General features: G+C 41.5%; 1 protein-coding gene across 1 annotated transcript in view; it reads left to right on the forward strand.

Annotated features, from left to right (window-relative positions):
* Positions 1–1,826: 1,826 nt before the first annotated feature.
* Ptpn11 (protein tyrosine phosphatase non-receptor type 11) overlaps positions 1,827–17,536 on the forward strand; it is an 87,596-nt gene continuing 71,886 nt past the window's right edge. Inside the window, exon 1 of the mRNA XM_077108972.1 lies at positions 1,827–2,046. Coding sequence (XP_076965087.1) covers positions 2,033–2,046 — 14 coding nt within the window. The 5' untranslated portion in view covers positions 1,827–2,032. The remainder of the gene's footprint in view (positions 2,047–17,536) is intronic.

Here is a 17,536-nt window from a genome sequence, read left to right on the forward strand (position 1 = left end):
AATAAAAAAAAAAAAAAAAAAAAAAAAGGGGGCTGGGGATGTGGCCCAGTGGTTAGTGCCTCTGAGTTCAATCCCTGGTAACCCCAAAATAAAACAATACAAAAAACTAAAAAAAGGGACTGGGATGTAGCTCAGTGGTAGAGCACTCCTGGGTTCCATTGCCAGTACCATAAAATAAATAAATAAAATGGAGATGGTATTGAGTGTTGACAGTACTCTTGCCTAAGTGTTAATATTAAGGTCAACACACAATGATTCAGCTACCCATTCAGTTTCCTCATAAGGAAGTTTGTGGAAGCACTATTTTTGGAGCAAAACCAAAATAGAAAACAAACTCCCCAACACTCAAAACCTTGGAAATTAATTCATTTTATATATATATATATATATATATATATATATATATATATGTAAATATATGTATACACATATATACCAATGTAAAGTATATACATATGATATTATGAACCCATAAATATACACATATTATGAACCCATTTAAAAATTAGAACCCCCCCAAAAATGTTTGAAGCCAGCTAGGGTGTATACCTGTAATCTCAGTGATTTGGGAGGCTGAGGCAGAAGGATCCCAAGTTGGAGGCCAGCCTGGAAAATTTAGCAAGACTGTCTCAAAATAAAATACAGAGAGGTAGGGATGTAGCTCAGTAAGAGTATTCTTGGATTCAATCCCTCCTTTATTCAAAATTCCAGTGACTCTCCATTTCACTGAGTAAAAGCCAAAGCTATTTATGTAATCCTTAAAAAAAATTTTTTTATTTGTTAATGGATCTTTATTTATTTATATGTGGTCTGAGACTGGAACCCAGTGCCTCACACATGCTAGGCAAGTGCTCTACCACTGAGCCACAACCCAGCCCCGCTATTTATGTAATCTATAATACTAACATCTCTACCCTTTTCTAATTTCATCTCACGTACTATTCTCTCTCCAACCCCCCAGAGACCTTTCTCTAGTTGTTCTAACACTGGAGGCAACCCTCTGTCTCAGACCTTTTGCAATAACCTCACCCTTTGCTGGAGATGCTGTTCTGCTAAATTATTCCTACTCCTTCATCTGATTTTTTACTCAAATGCCATCTCAGTGAAGCCTTTCCTAACTACCCTATTTAAAATGGTAATACAGTCATCCCTTCTTTTTTAGGCCTTGCTTACCTGTCAAGATTAATTGGAAAATTCCAGAAATAAACAATTCACATATATAAAAATTTACATTATATATAAAAACCAGGGATTGAACCCAGGGACTCTTTACCACTGAGCCACATACCTAACCCTTTTATTTTTAACTTTGGGACAGGGTCTCATCAAATTTCTTAGGGCTTGCTAAATTGCTGGGGCTGGACTTGAACTTGCCATCCTCGGGCCTCTGCCTCCCCAGCCGCTGGAATTACAAGAGTGCGCCACCGCGCCCGGCCAATTTACATATTGAATCTTAATAACAACCCTATAAAGAAAATACGCTTACTATATTTATTTTACGAGAATGAAGAAATGGAGGTCACGGAAATTAACTTTCTTAAGGTTACGGCTACTAAGCGGCCCTGCGATGTGGGGAATGAAATGAATGAAACTCGATGTGGCAGTGGGCGCGGGATGGTCACTGACCGCTGGGGAGGGACACGGCGGCAGGGTGCGCGGAGGGCTGAGGAAGAAGGCCGGGGAGCTCTGGGAGCTGCGTGGCGGCGGCTCACAGAACCTCAGAACTGCGAGCTCCAGCCGCCGCTGGGCCCGGGCGCTCGGGAACCAGGAAGTAGCGGCGGGCGTCGCGCGCGGTGACGTCACTCTGGAGCCGGCGGCGAGGGGCGGGGGCGGAGGAGGAGCGAGCCGGACTCGGGGGGCGGCTGCACAGTCTCTGGTATCCCCAGGCCTGGAGGGGGGTCTGCGCGCGGCCGGCTGGCTCTGCCCCCCGTCCGGTCCCGAGCGGGCCTCCCTCGGGCAGCCCGATGTGACCGGGCCCAGCGGAGCCTGAGCAAGGAGCGGGTCCGTCGCGGAGCCGGAGGGCGGGAGGAACATGACATCGCGGAGGTGAGAAGCCCGGAGGGGCCCGGTCGGGGCCTCGACCCGGCCCCCGCCGCCTCTGCGCAGCCCCGCCCGGGAGGGGGCGCCCCGCCGGGCGCGCTCTCGGGTCCCGGGTGCGGGGCGGGCTCCCTGCAGCCCCCTCGGCCGCCCGGGCCCGGGGCCCGGCCCGCCGCGCCCCCACCCCTCGGGTCCCCATTCATTTCCTGCCTCCCCGAGTTCCGGCTCCGCAGCCCCGGGGATGCCGGTCGGTCCCGGGCAGGTAAAGCCGCCTGGGGAACCGCGGACGCCAGTGGCCCGGCTCGGAGCCGCATTCCTGACCCATTGCCTCATGAGAATTGCCTCATGGTGATTCCGAAATAGCCCCGCTCGATCGCGGAGGCTCCTTGGCCCGGGACCTGGGCGGCGGGGGGGGGGGGGGCAGTTGCGTGGGGCTGGGCCCCGATAGCCCAGCCGCTCTGGGGTCACTCGGCCGCCCGAGTGCACCTGGGGACTTCACTCGGGACCCCTGAGTCTTTTGTGTGCCCCTTTGCATCTCCTTCCCCTCACCCCTCACGTGCCAGAAATGGAAAAACTGACGGTGTCTGCAGCCACTAAAAGTATTTCCTTCCTCCGCGATCTTCGCTTTGGGAGGTGGGAGGGAAGGGAGCTTTATCTAATTATTTAATCCTTGAGTACAACCTTAAAAGTCAGGTAACTGTAGTGGTTCCCGTTTTTCCGGGTGTGGAAACTGAGGCTCAGAAGTAACCTTCGAGTGAGTGACAGGATGCGAAACAGGGTCAGAAGGACGATTCGTGAGTTAATGAGGTCCCTTGAAAAGTCAAGGTAAAAGTGGGACTCTTAGCTAACATTTACTTAGCGTTCACTCGAAGGCAAACACGTTTAATCCTCACGACCAATCCTCTGAGGCCCATACTATCATCCCGTTCTAAAGATGAGTAAACTGAGTTTCAAAAGTGAAGCAATTTGCCCTGCCACTCAGCCAATAAGTGGTGGAGTCGGAATCCCCAGTTGCTGTTGTTACTTTGTAATTATTTCTACTCATTTGTAAGCAGTAATTTTGTTGTTAAACACTAGTGTGACCTCTGGTTTTCGAATAATGATACTGCTACTTTGTATCACCGTCTTCACAGTCGGCTCACACATAAGACCCATTGTCTAGCTTTTGCTACGATTCTCCAGTTAATGGCCTCTACCTTAGATATATGAAAAATGATTTCAAGCTGTTGGGGCTATTTGAATGAGGGACTTTTCAAAATGTTAGGAATGTCTCCTCAAAACGCACCTGTGTGTTATTCATTCATGGATCTGAAATAAAAAGGGAAGGGAAAAAAAAAAAAGCCTGAAAACTTAGGAAGTGAGTGACTTGGACAGGTCTCTTGGCAAGTGCTTGCAGAGCTGGGTAATATATAACTGCATTTCATCAGAGCCCTGTATAGCCTCAAATGTTCTAATTCTTTAGGGAGCTTTTAAATAAAACAGTTGTCTATTCTTTAATCTGTCAAATAGTCATTGAGCCTTTTGTTCCTTGTGTCTGCTCTTCCAGACAAGTAAGGATCTGCTGCTCTAGGAGACAAAAAGACTGGGGCTGGGGGTGGGGAAAGGGGCTGGGGAGTAATAGACCCTACATTGTCCAGCTTCTTAGTTAAGAAGCAGGGACGTGTGGGCATAGTCAAAGCAGCAAGTGGTCAAGATGACAGTTAGAAATGGAGTCATTCCTTCTCCCCTGCAGCCCTCCTATTTCATACTCACCTATTATAGGAAGAACTGTGTCCCACCTAAAAAATCAGGTTATGAGCATAGCATACATAATTGGTGATTGCTATTTTTGTTTATTTTTTTCTTCTTCTTGGCGATTATTTTTTGACTAGTTTTATTGAAATATAAATAACATGTAATCAATTGTATATATTCAAGCATATTATTTGATAAGTTTTGACATATGTGTACATTGGGAAACCATCACCTCAGTGAAGATAATGAACATATTCCTCACCCTCCTGACGTTTTCTCCTGCTGTTTATATTCCCTCCCTTGTTCTTAAGCAATTACTATTCTGCTGTTAGTGTATATTAGTTTGCATATCCTAGAATTTTATATAGAGGGAATTAGTATATACTCATTGTGTCTGTTTTTTTATGCTCAACATAAATTAGACTGAGATTCATAAACATTGTAGTATGTATCAGATTCCTGCAGTATTCCACTGTACGATACAATCCTGCAGTGTGCTTAGCCACCCACCTGTTGGTGGATAATTGATGTTTCCAGAGTTTGACTGTTACAAGTAGGTGCTGCAAATGCTTGTGTAGAAGAGTTTGTATGGGCACATAATATCATTTCTCATGCCTACAAGTGGAATGACTGGCTCATACAGTAGATGTATATTTGACTTTGTCGGAAATTGCTAATCTGTCACATGCTATAATGCCAGTGATGTGGGAGGCTGAGACAGGAGGATCCCAAGTTTGAGGTCAGCCTGGGCAATTTATTGAGACCCTGTCTCAAAATAAGTTAAAAGGGCTGGGTGTGGAGTTCAGTGGTAGAGCCCCCTGGGTTTACTCCAGTATCTCTCTCTCTCTCTCTCTCCCTCTCTCTCTCTCTCTCTCTCTCTCTCACACACACACACACACAAAAAAAAAAAAAAAAAAAAAAAGAAAAAGAAAGAAAGAAAGAAAAAGAAAAGAAAAAAAGAAAGAGAGAAAAAAAAAAGAAAAGAAATTGCTAAATTGCTAATGTGTTTTTACTGGCCAGGTAGGAATGGTGGCACATGCATGTAATCCCAGAGGCTGAGGCAGAAGGATTGGGAGTTCAAAGCCAACCTCAGTAATGGCAAGGTGCTAAGCAACTAAATGAGACCCTGTCTCTAAATAAAATACATAAAGGGGCTGGGGATGTGGCTCAGTGGTCAGGTACCCCTGAGTTTAATCCCTGCTACCAAAACCAACCAACCAAACAAACAAAACACACACACACACACACACACACACACACACACCCCAAAGTGATTATACTGCTTTCAACCACCACTGCCACTCTTGTACCCACACTGGGAATTGAACACAGGGGTGCTCTACCAGTAAACTACATCCCCAGCCACCCCCCCCAAATATGTTTATTTATTTTTTTAGTTGTAGTTGGACACAGTACCTTTATTTGTTTTACTTATTTTTATGTGGTATTGAGGATTGAACGCAGGGCCTCCACGTGCTAGGCAAGCACTCTCCTGAGTTACAATGCCAACCCTGTCCCCAGCCCCTTCAGACTGGCCTTGAACTCCTGATCCTCCTGCCTCAGCCTTACTAGTAGCTGAGATTACAGGCCTGTGCCACCACACAAAGTTTATAGTTTATGCTCCTACCAGCAGGCTATGACAGTTGCATGTGGCTCCTCTGCATCCCTCCCAACACTTAGTATGGTCAGTCTTTTTAATTTTAGCCATTATAATAGATGTGTATTTCACTGTAGTTTTAGTTTGTTTTTCTCTAATGACTAATCAAGTTGATTTTTCTTTTCATGTGCTTATTTTCCATCTGTATATTTTCTTTGATAATGTGTCTGTTCAATCTATTTTAGTTTGTATATGTGTGTGTGTGGTTCTGGGGACTGAACCCAGGGGTGCTCTACCACTGGGCCACATCCCTGGCCTTTTTAAAGATTTTTTCTCTTGCAACAAAAAACAACAACAAAAAAGCCTTATTTTTATAAAATAAAGTTGCTGAGACTGGCAACTCAAACTTGTGATCCTCTTGCCTCAGCCTGGACTAGCTGGGATTACAGGGGTGGGCCATTATCCTGGAGTTATTTTTTTCCTTATAAGTGAGGTTTGAGAGTTTTTTATGTAACTTGAGTACAAGCCCCTTATCAGAGTTGCAGATTTTTTTTCCTCCTAGTTTGTGACTTGCCTTCACTTAAAAAAAAACAACAAAACAACCCCCCCCCCCAAAAAAAACAGTGTTTTGAAGAACAGAGGTTTTTAATTTTAATGAAGTCCTGTTTATCAATTTGTTTTTGTATGGATCATGCTTTTGGTTTTATTTCTGAGAAATCCTAGCTTAACCCAAGGGCTTTTTTTTTTTTTTTTTTTTGTCTTTTACAAGTTTAATAGTTTCAGGCTTATGATTCACTTTTTTAACCCCTGGTACAGAGACTTGAATGTAGGGCCTTCTGTATTCTAGGCAGTGTCCACCACTGAATTATATCACCAGCACTTTATATTTAATTTTGGTCAGTGTCTCACTGAGTTGCCAAGGCTGAAGGCTGGCCTCTAAGTGTTGCTTTTCCTGCCTCTGCCACCTAAATTGCTGGGAATGCAGGAGTACACCACCAGCCTAGCCCAACCTCTTTCTTGCCTGTAGATATCATGTCTTTGCAGCACTATTTGTTGAAGAGACTATCTCCAGTGAGTTTGTACCTTGATTGAAAATCAGCTGTCCTATTGTACACAGTGGTGCATACCTATAATCCCAGTGACTAAGAGGCAGAGGCAGGAGCATTGCCAGTTTGAAGCCAGCCTGGGTAATTTAGTGAGACTATCTCAAAAAAGAGTAAAAAGGACAGGAGATAGAACTTGGTGGTAAAACAAAACAAAACATAACAAAAAGGAAGAAAGAAAAATCAGTTGTCCTTTTATGTGTGGGTCTGTTTTTGGAATCTATTCTGTTCCATTGACCTATTTGTCTATCCTTATGCCAGAACCACATGGTCTTGATGATTATTTAGCTTATTCATTTATTTATTATTTATGGGGGTTTAACCCAGGGGCACTCTACCACTGAGTTACAACTCCTACCCTTTTCTTTCTTTCTTTTTTTTTTTTTTAAATATTTTTAAAGGTGTGATGGACATTCATTCATTCATTCATTCACATGTAGTGCTGAGAATTGAACCCAGTGCCTCACACATGTTCGGCAAATGCTCTACTACTGAGCCACAACTCCAGACCCCTTTTCTTATTTTTTTTTATTTTGAGACAGGATCGCTGTCATTATGTTGCTGAGGTTGCAGTACTCAGATTTGCAGTACTCCTGCCTCAGTCTCCAGAGTTGCTGGAACTACAGGCGTGCTCCATCATGTGTGGCCTTGTTGTAACTTTATAGTAAAGTTGAATTCAGATTCTGTTAGTTCTCCAACTTTGTTCTTTTTCAAATTATTTTGAATTAGTATTAATTCATTCAACAAGCAGTTATTGAGCTACTCAGATTTAGCAGTAAGATAGGCAAAAATTTCCCTTTTCATGACCGAGAAAGGAGAAATAATCATGAATAAATACAGTAGTTTTAGGTAGTAATAAATGCCTGGGGTAGAGGAACCCACAAAAATGTGAGGAAATGCATTTAGTTTTTTTTTTTTTGATATTTTTTTAGTTGTAGATGGACACAATAGCTTTATTTATTTATTTTTATGTGGTGCTGAGGATCTAACCCAGTGCCTCACCTGTGCTAGGCCAGTGCTCTACCATTGAGCCACAACCCCAGCCCCTACATTTAGTTTTGATGGGGAATTTAGGACAGGTTTTTCTTGGGAGTTATCAAGTGAGCTGATACTTGAATGACAAACATTATATTTAATTTTATTTTTCTTAATTAGCAAAATATCTCCTTTTGATTAGTGTCAATAGGGTTTAGATTTTTGTATGCATTCAGTAATTAAAATACTTGTATATTCTGTTTACTGATATCTTTTAACATCATAGGTAGGGAAACAACACATTGGGTAATTAAATAACTCCTAGGTAATTTAGTAGTATTTTTATGAAATTTAGATTTGTGTGTGTGTGTGTGTGGGGGGGGTGATGTGTTAGGTAAGTTTTCTACCACTGAACTCACTCCAACCTCTGAATTTAGGATTTGAGATTGCTTACTTGTCTCACTCTGCACTTGTTCAGCTGCCAAAACTACCTGTAGTTTGAATCTCCCCTTAGCATGTGTTACATCATTTACATTTGCTTTTGTTGCTCTGCAAGATATGTTCTTGAGCTTGAACTGAGAGGGGCAGAAAATTGAGCTTGTTCTCAGACTCCAGGCTTTTCGTTTATCTACTGCAGGTCAAGTACATTTTGTCCCAGGCTCTCCCTGGTGGTCATGTTTGTTTATCTCCTGTGGGAGTAAATAAACTTGCCTTGCTGAAAAATAAAAGTTATGTGCCTTTCCAGTTGCAACTGGGTTGTCTTTATTAATGTCATGTCCTGATATGAGACCAGGGTTTTGGCCAGAGTTGCTCAAGTGCCAGGGCTGCTGCTAGGATAACTTGCCCTTCTTGTGTGCGGTCAATGTGGAGGCTGTTAGGAGTCGCACATGACCCTGGGAAGCTCAGCCAAATCATGTTTGTAACTGTTGCTAGCAGGCCTTGATGTACTTTGTTAGGCAGCTACAGAACAATAGGGACACAGCTTATTCCTCTTTCCTTTGGGAAATACAGGCAGGACTTGCCATCTAATGTTGATATTTTTAAGGAAAAGAAAGGCAAATCCTGGTGTTGGGTAGGTTCTGTGGGAGTTACAGATTGCACCAGGGTTCAAGATCCCTGAAATGCATTCAGATTCCCTAATATGCAGCCTAGTTCATTACTAAGGCTTTGGAGGTTGTATGCATTTAGCAGACATGTATGTGCTCTAGTCTTTAGCAATACTGATATATGACAGAGATTATCCATGTTTGCAAGGAGCATTGAATTTAGAGAGGAGATAGATTTTTATGCCAGCATTAAATAATTTTAATAAAGTTATTGTCAAATTGATATAAAAATATATCAGTATATAATATACTGTGTTGAATGTATTTATATACTTGTATACTGATAACACATACACACACTGTGTATGACTACATAAATATTTATGTGCCTATAAATGCCTACTTACAAACATATGCACATACATACAAAGTCTGTTTTCTTTTTCTTTCTTCTTCTTCTCTTTTTTTTTTTTTTTTTGGTACCTCTGATTGAACCCAGGGGCTTCGAACTTGTGATCATCCTGTCTCAGCCTCCCTCCTGAGCTACTGAGAGAAACCTAAGGTTCTTTTCTTTTTTGTGGTCCTGGGGATAGAACCCAGGGCCTTATATTTGTTACTGAACTACATCCTGAACCCTATGAAGTCTATTTTTTGTTGTTGTTATTGTTTTTGGTGGTGTTGGGGATTGGACCTGGGGCCTTGTGCATGCTAGACAAGCACTGAACCAACTGAGCTATATCCTCAGCCCATGAAGTCTATTTTAATGATAGTGGAATATAGATGATACAGATGTAAGTCTTTATCATCCCATTGACCACAGTAATGAAACATCTATCCATTCATTGGAGAAGTCTTTGTGGTGGGGTTACTACATGCCAAGCCCTGTACAAGGTGTTGGGTGTTCCAGGTTTTAGGAACAGCACATGTGAATGTGCTGGGTGGGAGGTTCTTGGGGTTTTGAAGAGCAGGAGGTAGCAAGTGCAGGAGCTGTGAGATTGGGGAGGGAGTCAGGGAGGGGACTAGACCATGCAGGGATTCTTATTTATTGATTTATTTTGGATGGAACCCAGGGCCTTGTGTATGCCAAGCACATGCTCTACCACTAAGCTACCCCCCAGCCGTGTGCAAAGATTCTTAAGGTCTTCAGTGTCGTGTGCACCATGGACTGGAGTTCGGATTGTATTTTAAGAGCAGTGCAAAGCCATAGAAGGATGTGATCAAGGGAGCAGCATGCACTGATCTATTTAAAAATATCCTTCTGACTACTGGGAAGACAAGGTTATAGAAGGCTTTGAAGTAGGTAGAAGCAATTTGTGGAAAGACATTTTCAGAGGCAGTTTTGTTTTATTGCCTTGTCATCAGAGCCTAGATGGTGACCAGTGAGCCTGCCTGAGAAGACAGTGATCTGCACAGGCACATCTGTCTGCTACCCTGGAAAGCTGCCTTTACAGCATTTTTGTAGCTTCTTACTTAAAATGCATGCCTCTATTGACTGCTTCTCTTCGTGATTTATCCTTTTCCTATAGAATTTAAATTTTTTTTGTTTAAAATTTTTTTTCTTTTCCTATAGAATATTAAAAAATTAACTAGGAAAGATGTGTTCTTTCATTTATATATGTGTGTGTATATATGTGCGTGTATGTGTGGTATATATATATATATGCACATACACATATATGTGTATATTCTTATATACATAGAATATATTCATATACAAGAATGTATATGGCTGGGGCTGGGACTCAGTGGTAGAGTGCTTGCCTAGCATGTGTGAGGCTATGAGTTCGATCCTCATCACCACATATAAAGAAAACAAAGGTAATGTGTCAATTTAGAACTAAAAAAGAAATCTTAAAAAAAAGAATACATATGTGTGCACGTGCATATATACACACACACATCCCACATATAGTTTGGGTATGTGTGTGTGTGAGAAAGAGAGATTGGGGATTGAACCCAGGGCCTTGAGCATGCTAGACAAGCACTCTACCACTAAGCTACATGCTCAGCCTGAAGAATATTCTTGCAGTCTGTAAAGTACCAAAGTAGAATGCTCTCCTCAAGAACAAAGATAATAATTTTTCCAGAGCAAGAGGTAATAAAGATATACCCCAAACTGGGGCTATAGCTCAGTGGTGGAGCACTTGCCTAGCATGTGTGAGGCACTGGGTTCAATCCAAAACACCACATAAAAATAAATAAATAAAATGAAGTGTCCATTTACATCTAAAAATATTTTTTTAAAAGAGATATATACACAGGATCACTTTCTATATAGGCAAGAAACAGGTATTAGACTTTGGACTCCTAGCTTTTTGTTGTTGTTGTTGTTTGTTGGTTTTTGGTGCTAGGGACTGAACCCAGGGGAGATTTCCCTCTAAGCTATATCCTCAGCCCTTCTAATTTTTTTATTTTCAGCAGCTTCTTAGTATAGCAGCTTTAAGTTCCTGAAATTATTGGCCTGCTCGATGGTTTCCTCACGTCACTGGGGGAGGGAGATGCATAGATAAAACAAAATATTCAGCATCATTGGATTTTCCTTTTGTCTCATCAGCATTTAAAAAAATCTCACTCAGGCTGGGGTTACAGCTCAGTGGTAGAGCACTTGCGTAGCATGCATGAGGCACTGGGTTCCATCCTCAGCACCACATTAAAAAAGATAAGATAGAGGTATTGTGTCAACCTCCAACTAAAAATAAATGTTAAAAAAAAAAAAAAGCCTCACATAAGTTTTTAGCCTCAAAAAGCAAAGCCTTTGCAGAATCTATGTTGGCTAATCAGGGATTTATGCATTTTATTTATTTTATTGCTATTTTGCAGGGCCTTGGGCATCTAGGCAGATGTTCTACCACTGATTTATTTCCCCCAATCCCACCCAGGGACTTAGGTTTTTGGTGTGACTTCCTTATAGGTAGTTTGGGTTTGTAAACCCTTTTTTTTTTTTTTGGTACTGGGGATTGAATCTAGAGGTACTTCACCACTGAGCTACATCCCCAGAACTATTTCTTTTTCTTTTTTTCTTTTCTTTCTTTCTTTCTTTCTTTTTTTTTTCCCCCAGGGCTGAGGCCCAAACTCAGGCCCTTGCACATGCTAGGCAAGTGCTCTTCCACTCAGCTAAATCCCCAACCCCTTTAGTTTTCATTTTGCTAAGTTGCTGAGGCTAGCCTCAAACTTGTGCTCTTCCTGCCTCAGCCTCCTGAGTTGCTGGAATTACAGGTGTGTGCCACCACACCAGCTGCAACTCATGCTTTCACTTCGTCAAACCTACTCAGCACAGAGGTTGTGTGTAGTAGGTCCTGAAGCCCACTTTAGACCTTGACCTGAGGCTCTTCTTCACAAGTCTTAATTTTTTGGTGACACTGAGAAAAGAACGTAAGGCCTCACACATGCCAAGCACATGCTCTACCACTGAGCTACACCCACTGCATGCCTCTGTGTCCTCAAGTTGATTCAGTCAACAGCCATTTGTTAAGTACCCACCGTGTATGTGGTGAGGACTGGAATTTGTATCTTTTCATCCTGTCTGGGCCCATTGTATTAATGGCCTTGTTGATAAATGGAGTCATTCTGATTTGTCTTTCCCCCTCCCTGCAGGTAATACAGATACAGATGTATTACAAAATGTCACAAAACATGACAGTTTTTGCTCATTTGTTTTTTAGTCTAATCCTTATTGTATCAAATTTCTTTTTATTTATTTATTTATTTATTTATTTATTTTAGTTTTCTGTGGACACAATTTTTATTTTATTTTTATGTGGTGCTGAGGATCAAACCTAGCGCCCCGTGCATGCCAGGCGAGCGCGCCACCGCTTGAGCCACATCCCCAGCCCTTGTATCAAATTTCTGCTAGGTGGGAGACAGAGGTGGGGAGTTTTTTTTTTTTTTTTTCCTTTTAGTTAATATCCTAAGTGCTCATAATCCTAGAGGCCAGCCCTATAGATGCAGATTTCCAATAACTCCATGTACTTCTCTACTTTCCCTAACTAAAATTTCAGGGTTTGAATTAATTATGACTACTCTTTGTAGTGATAAGCCTGCTGCCAATTGCAAAATTGTCAGTGGTTGAACACAAATATTAGAAATTTAGTTGGGAAGAAGATTTTGGTAATTTCAAATGCCTTTTGGAAAAATAGCTGAGGAAGGAGAGTTTAAAATATATTCAAGCTCATGGAGAGGGGTTATGACATGGAAACTCCAATTTCTAATTATATGTCCTTTGACATAATGGAGAGAGAGAGAGAGAGCCCCAGAGCCATGAGGAAGTTAACTGTGAACAGGCAGTGTAACTTAAATGACACATACATTTAGATGGCCTGTGTGAAACCAACATAATTAGGCATGGGAACTATCCACCCCGCACGACATGCACCAGCAACGATAACCATAACAACTGTGAAACTAATGCTTATTAAGCCCTCCCTGTGTCCAGCCTGTGTGCTAAATGCTAGTTACTCTCTCCCTTGAAGATATCATTCTCATCTGTTTTGCTCTTAATAACAGGATTGGTGTAATTATAAGCTGTAAATGAAATAATGCTGTTCCTTTAATAAAAGGGTAAGGAGACGACCACCCCTTATCTCCCGCTGCTGATCCTGCTGAAGGGTGAGGTGGCGCCTGCCTGGCCTCACCTACAGCCCTGCAAGTTGCCTTTCAGCAGCTTCTACATTCTCGGCATCATCAGGTTACTCTAGGAGTGTTATTCTATCAAATATGCCTGAGTGAGAACCGGCTGAATTTCAAGTCCCACTTCAACAACAAATAGCAGAATTTCATGGTTAAAAGTTGGATTTCTTTATTTGATCATTATATTTTTTCCTTAGTGTTGGGACTGAACCCAGGGCCTTGTGCACTCCCTAGCAAGAGCTTCAGCACTTATTACCATCACTCTCCAGGCAAGTTCACCCTGCCTGCTGGCACCAGGCAAAACATTAATTAGATGTAGATGTGATTTTAACCATGCATCATGTGTAATTTTTTCTTATTATCCTAGCCAGTTAATAATCACTGAAAAAAGAGTTTGGAGTAATATAAGGATAGAGAAATCTTATTTTTATAATTATAAGGCTTTAAAATTTTATCATTTGTTATGTAATTTACAAGGCTTTAAAAAAATTTTATTTATTTTTGGTGGTATTAGGTATTGAACCCAGGGGTACTCTACCACTGACCTACAACCCCAACCCTTTTTTATTTTTTGAGACAGGTCTCACTAAGTTGCGTAAGGTCTTGCTAAAATTCAAGGCAGGCCTTGAATTTTCCATTCTTTGCCTCAGCCTTCTGAGCTGCTGAGATTATATGTCTGTGCCACTGCAGCAGGCCCAGCTCTTTTTAATTTTTATTTCGAGATAGGGTCTTGCTAAATTGCTCAGCCTGTCTTGAAACGTGCACTCCTCCTGCTTTAGCCTCCCAAGTAGGTGGGATTATGGCAACATATCTGGTTTATTTGGAATTAATTCCAAACTTAGATAAAAGATACAAGAGTAAGGACAGTATATGGAGCTAGGTGTGGTGGCACAGATTTGTAATTCCAGTGACTCAGGAAACTAAGGCAGGAGATCTCAAGTTGAAGGCCAGCTTAAGCAATTTAATGAGGGCCTAAGCACTTTAGTGAGACCCTGTCTCAAAATAAAAAATAAAAAGGGCTGGCGATGTGGCTCAGTGCTAAAGTACTCCTAGGTTCAATCCCCAGTATCAAAAAAAAGAATAGTTTTATTTATTTATTTATTTTAGTTTTCGGTGGACACAACATCTTTATTTTTATGTGGTGCTGAGGATCGAACCCAGCGCCCCGCGCATGCCAGGCGAGCATGTTACCTCTGGAGCTACATCCCCAGCCCAGTTATTTTGTATTTAGAGACAGAGTCTTGCTAAGTTGCTTAAGACCTCGCTAAGTTGATGAGGCTGGCCTTGAACTTAAAATCCTGCTGCCTCAGCCTTCCAAGTCACTATGATTATAGGAGTGTGCCACCAAGCCAAGCCTCACCAGTGTTAACATCTTATCCCATTTGTTTTGATCATTTTTTCTTTCTTTCTTATTCTATATGTGTATACAGATATGTAATATTTTTTCTGAACATATGAACATTTTCTGAACCCTTTACCCCCTAAATACTTCAGTGTATATTTTCTAATAATATAGTTATTCTCTTTACTTCAGTAAACTTATTAATGATAACAATAGTTTTGTCTAATCTTGAGTATTCTATCTGTGTCAATGGACCCAAAAATATCCTTCATAGCATTTCCCCTTCTTCAGTATTAGATCCAGTTATATTTAGTTGTTGGTTTCTTTAATCTAGAATATTTCTGCAGTCTTTTATGGCAGTGATTTAAAAAATATAACATAAACTATTTACTCTTAAAATATAGACGATCTCCCCTTTTTCTCCTGGGATGGATCTTACTATGTTGTTCAGGTTGGCCTCAAACTTCTGCACCCACATGATCCTCCTACCATGACCTCCTTGCCCAGTATCTGGGACTATAAGTGTGTGCACCAGGCCCTGCTTGAGCTCTCGTTTTGGGTTTGTCTGATGTTTCATCATTGTTAGATTCAGCATTCTCAACCAGAGTACTGTGTAGGTGATGTGTCGTTCTCCGAGTATCAGGTTCTGATGTACATGAAGTCTGTTGATGATTTTAATTTTAATCATGTACTTAAGAGTTTATCCATTTTTTCCATTATAGAAGTACAATGTATAATAATATTCCTTGCAGTGTTTTCCCAATGTATAATTGCATTATATAATTTTGTCTATTTTCTCCCTTGCAAGCAATGGACAGGGAGATAGTTTAAGTCTGTATAAATACTCTGGTCCTTCAGTTTTTCTTTCTCCTTCAGTTCAGCTTCTATTGATGATTTTTGCCTCATCTAATCTTTATTATGTTTGCTAATTGCATATTGGAACTTCTATAGTTTTTAAGGCTATAGCAGTAGCTATTTGTTTAATTTTTATAATTCTGGGGATTAAACCCAGGGGTGCTCTATCACATCCCCGGCACCCTCCCTCTTTTTTTTTTTTGCACCCGGAATTGAACCCAGGGGCGTTTAACCACGGAACTACATCCCCAGTTCATATAATATATATGTATGTATGTGTGTGTGTGTGTGTGTGTGTGTGTGTGTATATATATATGTGTGTGTGTGTGTGTGTGTGTGTGTGTATACATATATATATATATATATATATATATATATATATATATATATATATTTTCTACATACCATGGAGTCACAAAGGGCAGGAGCAGCTTGAGAGCTGCTTTTCTACACACCACATAGTGACTCAGGATTGGAAAGACTGAGAATTGCTGTCCTAATACCCTGGAGTCACACAGCTGCAGGCATAGCCTGACAACTGCTGTGTGTATACCATGGAGTCACTCAAGACGGGACAGCCTGAGAACTGCTGTCCTTTACACCATAGAGTCCCTCATGTCAGGCACCACTTGGAAATTGCTGTTGTGTACACCATGATGTCACTAGTGCAGGCACAGCCTGAGGACTGCTGTTCTACACATCATGGACTCACTGAAGGCACGCAGAGCCTGAGAGCTGCTGTTCTACACAGAGTCACTCAGGTCAAGAGCCGCCTGAGGACAGTTGTTCTACACACCCTGGAGTCATACACACACACACACACATATATATACATTTTAGTTGTTGATGGACCTTTATTTTAATCATTTATTTAAATGAGTGCTGAGAATCAAATCCAGTGCCTCACATATACTAGGCAGACAAGTGCTCTACCACTGAGCCACAACCCCAGCCCATCCCACCCTTTTAAATTTTTATTTTGAGACAGGGTCTCTCAAAGTCTGGCCTGGACCCTGCCTCAGCCTTCCAAGTAGCTGGGATTACAGGCATGTGTCATTGAGCTGGCTGGTAGTAGGTTTTTAAAAACAGATACTGGGGAGCGGTGTGCGGGAGTGGGGTAAGGGGAAGGATACTAAAGCCAGGCACATGCTTGTAATCCCAGCTACTCAGGAGGTTGAGGCAGGTTGGCAAGTTTGAGGCCAGCCTCAACAACTGAGTGAGACCTTGTTTGAAAATAAAACAAAAAGACATATAGATGTGGTTCAGTGGTAGAGTACTCTTGGGTTCAATCCTTCATAGAACCCCTTTCCCCTGGGGAAAAAAAAATTAGGAAGGGATGGGTAACCCTATATTTTATGTTTTCCATGCTGTGTAGCTGGATTTACTCAGTGTTTATAAAATGCAACTCATGTTTTTAAATAAAAATGCATATATTTATTTAAAATGTGCATGCTTATTGACTTTATTGAATTGAACAACATTCAGAATGTATGTGTGATTTTTTTGTTGTTGTTGCTGTAAAGGCACTTAAGAGAAACATTTTTTTCTTTGTGTAAATTGAAGTTTACAACCAAACGGTTTATATCCTGCCTGTAGTCACCTGGTAGAATGGTTGCTGACCTATGTAGAGGTGTTTATGACTTTGGTTCTTTTCCTCTATCATTCAGCATGATAGAACTTTCCAGTTACTTCAGAATAAATATAAAATTCCATTGCTTTAAGCGGGATCTGCTTAATGGGCTATACTGTGTCATCTACCTCAGCCATTTGTCCTGTGAAAGAACCTCAGCCCTTGTTATTTGGTGCCTACATTGGTGACTGTGCTTGCCAACATGCGCCTTTACAGCAAGGGGCCCAGGACGAAGCTGGATCAAGTTCAGCCAGGGCACCAGTCTGGTTTTGGAGGTGAAGAGAAGTGGCCACAGAGTTATTTTCCCCACTTGGGTTAATTTAGTTAAAACATCAAAATTTGATGTCCCCAAATGCATGGGGAGATTTGGGGCAAGACTTTGCCTCATGCACAGGGGCCCAAGATCTTTACTTGCCAAATTCTTACAATGCCCGCAGTGGTGTACAGATGGGGAAACAATTCCTCCTTAGCACAATAAATCCAGTAAGAAGTGACTGGGTGACAGTAACGATTTTATTTTGTCAAAGAACTGCTGGGGGCCTAGCTGAGGAGAGCCTTTGCCTGGGGTGTCGGCAGCCGGCTGCTTCTTCC

The sequence above is a fragment of the Callospermophilus lateralis genome, chromosome 1 (assembly GCF_048772815.1).
Source record: "Callospermophilus lateralis isolate mCalLat2 chromosome 1, mCalLat2.hap1, whole genome shotgun sequence".
Taxonomy (NCBI): domain Eukaryota; kingdom Metazoa; phylum Chordata; class Mammalia; order Rodentia; family Sciuridae; genus Callospermophilus; species Callospermophilus lateralis.